The 11,043-nt window shown below is 36.9% G+C and overlaps 3 protein-coding genes across 4 annotated transcripts in view; 2 read left to right on the top strand and 1 right to left on the bottom strand.

Annotated features, from left to right (window-relative positions):
• The window catches only part of LOC104763996 (protein QUIRKY-like), a 4,600-nt gene extending 2,269 nt beyond the window's left edge, over positions 1–2,331 (bottom strand). The window contains exon 1 of one of the 2 annotated variants that reach the window (XM_010487416.1): positions 57–2,331. In XM_010487416.1, coding sequence (XP_010485718.1) covers positions 57–2,174 — 2,118 coding nt within the window. In that variant the 5' untranslated portion in view covers positions 2,175–2,331. The remainder of the gene's footprint in view (positions 1–56) is intronic. The other variant, XM_010487414.1, reaches the window with a different exon arrangement.
• Positions 5,949–7,749, top strand: LOC104763994 (peroxidase 28-like). The gene is made up of 3 exons (XM_010487412.1): positions 5,949–6,205; positions 6,497–6,963; positions 7,243–7,749. Exons 1-3 carry the CDS (start codon positions 6,002–6,004, stop codon positions 7,529–7,531), a joined length of 960 nt encoding a protein of 319 aa, XP_010485714.1. The 5' UTR covers positions 5,949–6,001; the 3' UTR covers positions 7,532–7,749.
• LOC109125052 (peroxidase 28-like) lies at positions 7,749–8,803 on the top strand. Its single transcript, XM_019240773.1, has 2 exons — positions 7,749–8,017; positions 8,297–8,803. Exons 1-2 carry the CDS (start codon positions 7,749–7,751, stop codon positions 8,583–8,585), a joined length of 558 nt encoding a protein of 185 aa, XP_019096318.1. The 3' UTR covers positions 8,586–8,803.

Here is an 11,043-nt window from a genome sequence, read left to right as displayed (position 1 = left end):
GCTCCGCTTGGTAAGATCACGGTTAAGGTGTATGAGTTTAGGTAGACGCGGTTCATGTCGAGAGTCGAGAGGCGTACACGGACTTTCCCAACTCTAACATCTCTCCCTTGCTTTCCGGATTCGTCCCGCTTGTACCGTCCATTGTCGAAAACTCCAATCGTAAGAACCGTGCACGGATCATAGACATCCCAAGTGTACTGCTCATTCCACCGCGGATTAAACCGGTCTAGGATCGTACGAGTCCGAATCCATTTCGGTCCATACTTAGCAACCACATAAGCATCGGTGGTGCCACGTGTACCATCTCTAGTTTTCACCGGAAGTAGATTAGTAGCTCCACGGATACCCACTTCTAATAAACCAATAGGTGGCTTTGCTAACTGTTTAGCTGAAGGTCGAACATCGCTCGTCACGTGAGCTGCCTCGTCTAGCACGTGATACCCACCTTCAAGACAAACTTTCACGTGGATTCTCCCGGAGTACGGTTTATTCTCGTCGCCGGCGAGATTAAACCACCTCGATTTCGGTTCAGTCCGGTCATCATTTCTCCTCTCGACACTTCCCATATGTATCTTAGTCTGACCAATCGATTGCCCGTTCGTTAGATCCTCCACGGTCACTATCAAGAACGGCTCAAACGGTTCTGAAGCTACGAAAACAAGATCCTCGTTCCAAGTCGGGTTACCGGATCCAGACGAAGACGCCGACGGTCCAATCGAAGTCCTAGCAGTTTTGAACACTTGAGGTCCAAGCTGAGCTTTCACATAAAGCTCAGTGGTGGGGATCTTCGACTTAGGTTCGGATCCCAAACCTAGCTGCAAGTCTTGGGTTTGTATGACCGTTAGACGCAAATACCAAAGCTTCGGAGATAAGTAAACCTTGGATCTCGTCTCCGGAATCAGTCCACCGGAATCAGATTGCCAAGCTTCTTGAAACGCTTCATCAGCTTGAGTCCCTAGCCAAACAGCGAGCATGACGTCATTCCCCGGCGATTTATCAGACTCCAACGTGTACCATTGAGGAGCTAAAGGACTATCCGGAGGAACTCTCTTAGGAACCTCTTGGAGATCAAACGACACCGTTCCCAAACAACTCTCAGTAGTCGTCGTGGTTTTATCTTCGTTCTCAACTTTATCTTCACTCCAAACAGAGACTTCAAGTGAGCTTGAGTTTAAGCTCTCTTTCTCAAAAGCAAACACTTGATCCCAATCTTTACCGGTTTGGCATCTGGTTTTCACACCGTTTGTTCCGATCACGAGCTTTGCGTAGATGGGACTGCTTCCGTCGTTCTTAGCTCGCTTCGCTTTAGCTACACGGATGTATAGAAACGGCATTCGATCGACGAGATCGTATCCACCACCACGGTTCTGATCTCTGGTTAGAGAAGGAATCTCAAGATCGGTTCCGATTAAATCTTGCCGGTTTATATTCTCCGGTTTAATTCCTAATTCACTCTGCTTCACCGTCTCTGTTTTCTGCGGTAGAGGCGGATTCTGAACCTCCGCCGCAGGAGGAGGAAGAGGAGCTGCTGCCTTCGCCTTGGTATCCGGCGGTGGTGGAGCTGCCGAATCAGGTTTCTTCTCCTTGGGTGGTTTAGCTTCTTCCTTTGGTTTCTCCTCTTCTTTTTTATCTCCTTCCTTCTTCTCCTCTGTTTTCGCCGCCGCCTCTGTTTCTTTCTTCCCCTCCTCTGCTTTGACACTCTCCGCCGCCTCGGGGACAGCTTCAGGTTGTTTCTCCTCCGTCGCAGCAGGAGCCGCCGCCGGTGGATTCTCATCGACGTAGTAAGCCTTCAAACCAATCTCACCTTTGATCTGAGAGAAAACGCTCCTCTTCTCGAGCGGATAATAAACAAGCGTTTCAGATCCAGCCGCCGCGAACGCGTTTCCGGCGATCTTAACTTTGCCGAGAAACGTGCTACGTTTGCCAGTCTTCTTGTCGTTGCAAAGATTGATCTCAAGAATCTCATCACCCATAGTGGCTGCGTCGTGGACGAAAAACTCGAGCTTCTCGTCCCACTGTGGATTCAGATCTCTGAATTTAGTTTTCGTTCGCCGCCGTTGGCCGTCGAAATCGACGATCGCGTAAGCGCTCGCGGTTCCTTGACCATCCTTAGGCATCAGGTTTCTTGCGCTGCAGATCTCCACTATCAGCTTCCTCAGAACATTGTCCGCCATTGTTTCCGTCTCACACAGAACAATTGAAGCTGATCTGTATTTTTTTCTTACGATTGAAGTATATGAATGAGAGAGACTGTTCAGTTTCTTTTGAGAGAGAGAGAGAGAAATAAAATTTGAAAATTTTGTTTCCTAGAGAAAGAGAGAGAGAGAGAGAGAGGGGAAGCACTGTTTGTGTTCGATGCTGGAGAGTGGAGGTTTAAAAAGGAGACGGAGATAGAGTTACGACACGTAGGATAAGTTGCCACGTGATTTAATATTAAAATAGAGGACGAATCTTTTATTGTATTTGTGTTTTTGTGTAAAGTACTTTTTTCGGAATAAAAGAAAGAATTGGTTCAGGGGTAATATATTTTCTGAACCACACCGTGCTTCGTGCTGCTGGGTGGTGTGGAATCATATTAGTTTTTATTTGCTGTTATTATTAATAAACGTTTCAACAATTTATAAAATACCAGAGAATTCCGTGTTGAAACATGAACAAAGTGACAAATTGGTTTTATAACGTTGCAAATTAATTAATGAAGTGATATTTGTTTAGGTGTCAATATACGTTATGCATTATATCCCGAATCCCAAACACAAGAAAGCATGTCAATTTCATAAACATAAATTTTGTTTGTCTTCTTCCAGTTGAAATCTTTTTCAAGTCTGTTTTCGGTCTTTAAAGGGTTAACCAAATTATAGACCGTTATATATCTTTTATTGACGAAATTATGAATGCTAATTAGAACTCTTTACAAAATATAACCACAAAGGAACGAGATGCGTATATTCACGAAATTTTTAGATGCAAATGCAAGTCATGACATCTAACACTTTGAGCAATGTTCCACATGCCTCAACTGCTTCTATTCATGAATGACCTTATCTCTATGCAGATTCATTCTCAATCCATCATACTTTTTTTCTATCCTTACTCACTTACTGCCATGTTTCTTATGCTAATTATACAAAAAAAACTTCACCAAAATGTTTCTTGATTTTACGAACATGATATATTTGCTTGCATGGCCCGGCAAAATATTATTTTGGAAAGGGAGAATCTTTTCATAAATGGAAATCGCACGGAAAAAAATAAAGAAAAAAACATAAGATCTGCATGATTTTTTATTCCAATCACATCACATGTGGTGTATTTTTTTTTTCCTATGTATTTCTGGAGGCCATGCACTTGTTTATAGCACTCATATTATAATAGTATATAGTACCAAACCAATACATCAGAAGCCGTTAGTTCATGTTCCAGTACGCGCACGTGCACGGCACACATATTCATCATTTACATATCTTTCATTCTACAAATGGTACTACTCTTTAATTGCAATTTTCAGTGAAACTTTGGAAGTACTCAGTCCATTACGAATCTTATCAAAATAAAAATAGTCCAATTCCGTACGTGAACTCAGAACATATCAAAGTATATATATACTCTTAATTAAGAACTCGACCAACATTTTATAATACAACTGACGTGCGTTTTTATAAGAATCTACAGTTTTTTTATTATAAATATATATACAAATTAAAACATAACACAAGCATACTTCTAGTAATAAAGATCAATAATCAAAGTCATTGCCACAATGAGAGAAGCTTTCATTTAAAGCAAGCAACTTTAGTAGATCGAGATTTTAAACAAAAAGATCTTCAGAACAAGAACATCAGAGAATCTTGATGATTTGGCATGAAGATGATATTAGTATATGTTTTTTTCCTTGATCTCTTTGTTATTTACAATTATTGATAGAACCTTTTTGGTCGATTATTAATTAATAAAATGTGAAATATCCCAACTTGCTTTACTTTTTTTTAGTTTGCTTACTTGCCTGCTCTCTGCAGAAATGAACGTTGCTTTGTTTTCGAGCTTCTTACACTAGCGACATAAATATAACGATTTTTTCCAAAACAAGAAGATATTCGAATAATTCAAGTAAATAAATAGAAAGCCTGTCCTATAACTTTTCTTCAAGCATTTGTTTCTCAAATATAAAAATTATACTACTAGTATAAATACTGTTTTCCACAAATTGCTGTCAGATATGTTTTCTCCAACGGTATTTATTTTGTATAAAACTATTATTACTTTTGTTTGTTTTCATATGGGCTTCAACAATTTGAATCAATTATTTTCAGGTAAGCAATACAGAATTGCTGATAGAAGCTGGTACGAGATTAAATTATATGTAATTTTTCTAAAAAAGCGAGATTAAATTATTTTAAAGTAAGACTTGTTTTGTATTTGAAATCTACAGAAAAAAAAATGATGAACCGAGATAATCTGGTAACCAAACCATAAGTAAACCGAACCAAACCGAAATTTTCACAATTATGGATCAGCAAAAAAATCGGGTCATGGCCCATTATCACAAGACCACATTTTATCACCTTTTTAGTTATAAAGGATACCAATGAGAGAGCACGCCAAATAACCCTAATTTGTAATTTCTGATCATGCAGCAGAATCTGAAATCGCTTACTAGGCAGGTAAATTGAAAAACTCTGTTCTTATAATTATCTTTTTTGTTTGTTCGTTTGTCCGATCACCGATTGACGAAATGTTATCAACTTGAGCAGGATATAACGACTAATGAACCATTTAATTTGGTCCGTTTTCCATAAACACATACCCAGATTCAATTATATATTTTAGAGGAAAGAAAATGATAGCAATTTCTATCAAGTCAAACTGTCAAAGATAAGGCTTCTTAGACCCTATCTATTTGTGGTTGNTTGTCAAAAAAAAAAAAAAAAAATAGACCCTATCTATTTGTAATTAATGGGCATGTCACCTTACATCCTAATTTTTATTTTTATTTTCCTCAACGACAACTTCTTTACACAAATCTCTACGAAATATGTTGTGGTCTTATATTTACAGTCATGAAAGTAACCCAATAACAATAAGAACGAGTCTTTGCATTCGCATTAAATTAACTCCATGTTGATTTACATTTGATCGTGTGATGATGGCTCGTTTATCTTCTACTTAAGTACACTACTTGCTATATATTATGTAAATACATTTAGTTGTTTTGTGTCGTACGTTGAATATACTAAATCATACATATATTATAGGAACAAGATTGTCTCAAAACTTTAGTTTATCTCGTATATAGGTCTCAAGAAAAATTCAAAGATCCAATTGCTAGAACAAGTAGCTTTAGAAAAAATTAAGCTTCATAGAACTTTTTGTTTTTGTTTTTGGGCAAATTAAAGCTTCATATAACTTAATAAGAAAATTTAGTTCTAAAGAAAATGTATTCACCACATAATGCAAAACCTAACACCTTTGATGGAGATGATGACGACTCAGACGATCTATTTAAAACGAATTCCATTCTAGGAGAAAAATTACGCTTATCGGATAAACTGAGTTTTGACATCATGTGATATGTTCCATAATGTCCAATCTATAATTAACTAGCGATAAATATATTAACTCATTTTTGATGCTTCATATATATGATTATATATTTTCATCCTATTTTCCAATGTAGATTGTAATTGCCATCACTTAGCTACATTCATTCTCATTTCCTAGAAGGCGTATATATTGTCTATAAATAATTGAGTAAACAATAAGACAGCGGAATGTTTCAAAGTAGTCCATACGTACGCCTTTAGATTTACCGCTCTTAATTAGTTTAAATATATTTGACTGACCTATTCGACATATACAAGATGTATTAATTCATTTTTAATTAATTTTCTTTATAAACGGCTCATTTTGGCGTATAAATAGTAATGGTAGGTTTAAGAGGTCTCATAAGCCATTGCACAAGAACATAACACTATCATATTGCAACACTTTCCACCTAAACAAGATGAAGATTGCAAACTTTTCTGTTATACTCTTGATTTTATTGATTTCCCCCGTGGCAATAGCACAGCTAAGGTTCGGGTTTTACAGTCAATCGTGCCCTAATGCAGAGACTATCGTACAAAACCTGGTCCGCCAGCGGTTTGGTCGTGACCCATCAATCACGGCCGCCTTGACTCGGATGCATTTTCACGACTGTTTTGTCCAGGTATGATTCTCATCAAACATCATCCATCTTCAATTTTGGATATCGTTAGGTTTACCAAAAGAGATACAATCAAAGAGAAATAGGTCCGAAATAGCCAATTAAATTTATATTATATTTTCTTTAAAAAAAAGTTTTAAAATTTCAAAATATATAAATCAACTTTAATTTCATTAACAAAGTAACCGTTAAATATAAAAACATGACCAAATATATAATTTCTGAAAATTAAAATAGATTAGAAAATTAACTTATTAGTGTTTAAAACAATTTCTCGTTGTCACTACGTATTAGGGCTGCGACGCTTCTCTCCTCATAGACCCGACGACGAATCAACCATCACCGGAAAAAACCGCCGGCCCAAACGGCAGCGTGAGAGGATTCGAACTGATCGACGAGATCAAGACGGCACTCGAAGCTCAATGCCCCTCGACGGTCTCGTGCTCCGACATAATCACGCTCGCAGCACGTGACTCCGTGTTGTTAGGTGGAGGACCGAGCTACCTGGTCCCCACCGGACGTCGTGATGGCTTTGTATCGAACCTTGCAGACGCAGAGCAGATCCTCCCTGGACCAGGCATCTCTGTCGCAGGTATGCTAGGTTTTTTCGGCAACAAAGGGATGGACGTTTTCGATGCGGTGGCGCTTTTGGGTGCGCACACGGTTGGGGTCGCTTCTTGTGGTAATTTTGGGGACCGGGTCACGAACTTTCAAGGAACCGGCCAGCCCGACCCGACTATGGACCCCAGTTTGGTTGCCAGGTAATTTCAATCAGAGTTAAGATATTAACTATATAGATGGGATAATATATAGTGACGAAGTTTCTTACAAAACAAGATTTTTTTAGTAATGTTTTCAATCCGATCATTGGATAATTATACCCTGGGGTATTCTTATTATTTAAATCGGAACAATGATTGAAACAATCAGTTGAAAAAAAAAACATTATTTACAACCAAAACAAAAAAAAAGATTTGAAACTAGTAATTTGTTGGTAAGAAGACTTATAATAATATATATATTGAATATTTCTCATGTAGCCTAAGGAACACATGTGCGGCTCCAGGCGGCTTTGCGGCACTGGACCAGTCAACGCCGTTTTCATTCGACAACTTGTTTTTTAGTCAGCTCAGACAGAGGAAAGGAATTTTGTTTATTGACCAGCGAATCGCGACCGATCCGGCCACTTCTGATGTTGTGTCTCAGTACGCAGCCAACAACGAACTATTCCAACGTCAGTTTGAGATTGCGATGGTGAAGATGGGAGCCGTTGACGTGCTTACGGGTTTAGCGGGTGAGATCAGGAGGAATTGCAGAGCATTCAACTAAAGCTTTATAAACCTTTTCTATTCATTGTTATTATTTTCTTTCTTGCTTCTGATGAATTGTGAAATGGTGATTGTTTGCTTATTTATGTATGTATATCCTTAAAATAAGGTTTGGTAAATCGATTTGATAAAAGCAAGATGTTTCGTTGGTACAGTGATACCAGATTTGTGATGTAAGTTGATCTGAGTCCAAACTAATTCAGAGTTGTATCTTTCTCATGCTCAAGAACTTGGANCCCACCGGACGTCGTGATGGCTTTGTATCGAACCTTGCAGACGCAGAGCAGATCCTCCCTGGACCAGGCATCTCTGTCGCAGGTATGCTAGGTTTTTTCGGCAACAAAGGGATGGACGTTTTCGATGCGGTGGCGCTTTTGGGTGCGCACACGGTTGGGGTCGCTTCTTGTGGTAATTTTGGGGACCGGGTCACGAACTTTCAAGGAACCGGCCAGCCCGACCCGACTATGGACCCCAGTTTGGTTGCCAGGTAATTTCAATCAGAGTTAAGATATTAACTATATAGATGGGATAATATATAGTGACGAAGTTTCTTACAAAACAAGATTTTTTTAGTAATGTTTTCAATCCGATCATTGGATAATTATACCCTGGGGTATTCTTATTATTTAAATCGGAACAATGATTGAAACAATCAGTTGAAAAAAAAAACATTATTTACAACCAAAACAAAAAAAAAGATTTGAAACTAGTAATTTGTTGGTAAGAAGACTTATAATAATATATATATTGAATATTTCTCATGTAGCCTAAGGAACACATGTGCGGCTCCAGGCGGCTTTGCGGCACTGGACCAGTCAACGCCGTTTTCATTCGACAACTTGTTTTTTAGTCAGCTCAGACAGAGGAAAGGAATTTTGTTTATTGACCAGCGAATCGCGACCGATCCGGCCACTTCTGATGTTGTGTCTCAGTACGCAGCCAACAACGAACTATTCCAACGTCAGTTTGAGATTGCGATGGTGAAGATGGGAGCCGTTGACGTGCTTACGGGTTTAGCGGGTGAGATCAGGAGGAATTGCAGAGCATTCAACTAAAGCTTTATAAACCTTTTCTATTCATTGTTATTATTTTCTTTCTTGCTTCTGATGAATTGTGAAATGGTGATTGTTTGCTTATTTATGTATGTATATCCTTAAAATAAGGTTTGGTAAATCGATTTGATAAAAGCAAGATGTTTCGTTGGTACAGTGATACCAGATTTGTGATGTAAGTTGATCTGAGTCCAAACTAATTCAGAGTTGTATCTTTCTCATGCTCAAGAACTTGGATATGTATTTTTTTTCTCCGGCTCTATCCAATTTACTTGAGCGAAAAGTTACGGAAAAAAGAAGAACCAATTCCAGTATACACACAACAGAAACGAAAATTACGTTAAGATTGTGTTTATAATGTAACATATAACTAGGAAAGTATAGTGTATGTGATTTTCTATATAGAAAAAGTCGTATTTTTTTGTTTTCTTATTATATTTAGCTAGAACTAGCTACTTCAACACTAGTCTGACGTCTCTCTCTAACGAGGAATAGTTATTAGAATACGAATATGTTCATATGAGCCCGAAAAAGTCAACCCTTGTTTGCTTGATAATGAATTTTAATATTTCGAGGATGAACCTAAAAAAAAAAAAATCCTTTTCTTATTTATATTTTAGAATTTAGATAGTATATATTCAAAGCATTACAAAAAAAAATACTCATCTGTTTCAAAATATAAGATGTTTTAACTAAAAGATTAAGAAGTCTTTACTTTTAACAAGTTCAACCAATCAGAAACAATATTGCATAATATAAAATATTAAATTAATCTAAAAATTGCATATAAACTTGAAAACATCCTATATTATGAACAAAAAACTTCTCTAAAACATCTTATATTTTGCAACGGAGGAAATATTACCAACGTCAAGATTAATATTAATATTATATTTCTTCTTATTTTTTTGATATCATTGTAAATTGAATAACACATAGTTTTGCCTAACGTTTTAAAAGCTAGTGATAAGATAATACCAAATTTTATATCTGGATCATCTTAGATGAACTCAAATATTCAATCCATAAACCATTTTTGTTATATTTTCATGTACTTAAGTTTTGATTAATGTTTTAAAATTGAGTAAATTTAAATTATAATATATTGAGAGTTATAAAATTTGTCCAAGACTTGAATTCATCTAACTTTTAGAACCATGCGGAAGTCTTACCGTACTTTAGAGAAAGTTTCCAAAAGAAAAAATCAAAGTTATAGAATACATAGTTGTAGTCTCGTAGAGTAAACAAATTATAGGGTCAATGTCCAAGTTTAGCTTTACTAATATAATATGTACGATATTTAGCAGCAAGCAGCTGACAATTTCCGAAATTTATACTTCCATCACATAAATTTTAGTATTTTAGAGTGTAGAATGTTAATTTTACCAAATAAAATAGGATATTTAAACTACTTTTTTTTTTAGCAAGATTTTAAATTTAAACTACTTGGTTGATTTGAAACATACATCTTACCGACAATAAAAGATAAAAATTTCTCTTGATATCTACTTTTGTTAAAAATATTATTATCTACTTAGCAGTTAGCACAACAAGTTTATTTAATATTCTACAAGGCACCGGAATGTTTCCCTCTGCGTTTATAAATTCACCACTCTCAATAAGTTTAAATAATTTTCACTTACACGTATGCAATTTCCCTCCATAGAAATATATCATAGACGATAGAATTTGTGTATATATAGTAATTAATGGTTGATGCCAATGTTCGATCATAACACATACATATACCGTACCACAACAAATAACACTTTAAGTATATGAACATTTCTACAAACCAAGATGAAGATTGCAAACTTTTCTACTCTATTCTCAATTCTCTTCATTGTTCCGGTCACGTTTGCTCAATTGAGGGTCGGGTTTTATAACAATTCATGTCCTACTGCAGAAACTATCGTTCGTAATCTTGTGACAGATGAGTTCGAGAGTGACCCCACGATTACTGCCGCTTTGCTTCGGATGCATTTTCACGACTGTTTTGTTGGGGTAAGTATGAGTCTCATCGAAAATTTATTCTAATTGCAAATTCTGTAGGAACATTTTGATATGTTGAGACTAATTTCAATTCGAGTCAAAACATAAAATGGGACGTTAACGTTTTAGTAGGTTTGTGCTTAGAATAAAAACTAATATTTCCTTTAACACATGCAAAAAATGGTAAAATCATATCTCAAAACTTTTGGATTAATTTTGTTAAAAACACTTTAAACCTCCTATAGGGCTGCGACGGTTCTATCCTTCTAAACTCAACAGATTCAGAAAGATTCGTCGGTCCAAACTTGAGCGTGAGAGGCTTTGAGCTAATCGACGAGATCAAGACCGAGCTTGAGGCTCAGTGTCCCTCGAACGTCTCGTGCGCTGATATAATGGCACTTGCCACTCGTGACTCTGTGTCCTTAGCCGGAGGGCCGAACTACAACATCCCCACGGGGCGACGTGATGG

This window comes from Camelina sativa, chromosome 19 (assembly GCF_000633955.1).
Source record: "Camelina sativa cultivar DH55 chromosome 19, Cs, whole genome shotgun sequence".
Classification (NCBI taxonomy): Eukaryota; Viridiplantae; Streptophyta; class Magnoliopsida; order Brassicales; family Brassicaceae; genus Camelina; species Camelina sativa.
Note: the sequence above shows the minus strand (reverse complement) of the source record. Positions and strands in the feature narration are given on the sequence as shown.

Excerpts from the sequence above, each read along its gene's own strand:
- LOC104763994 (XM_010487412.1), top strand. The coding sequence starts at position 6,002 with ATGAAGATTGCAAACTTTTCTGTTATACTCTTGATTTTATTGATTTCC. Across the intron at positions 6,206-6,496 it reads TTCACGACTGTTTTGTCCAG|GGCTGCGACGCTTCTCTCCT; the intron begins GTATGATTCTCA and ends ACTACGTATTAG. Across the intron at positions 6,964-7,242 it reads GACCCCAGTTTGGTTGCCAG|CCTAAGGAACACATGTGCGG; the intron begins GTAATTTCAATC and ends TTTCTCATGTAG.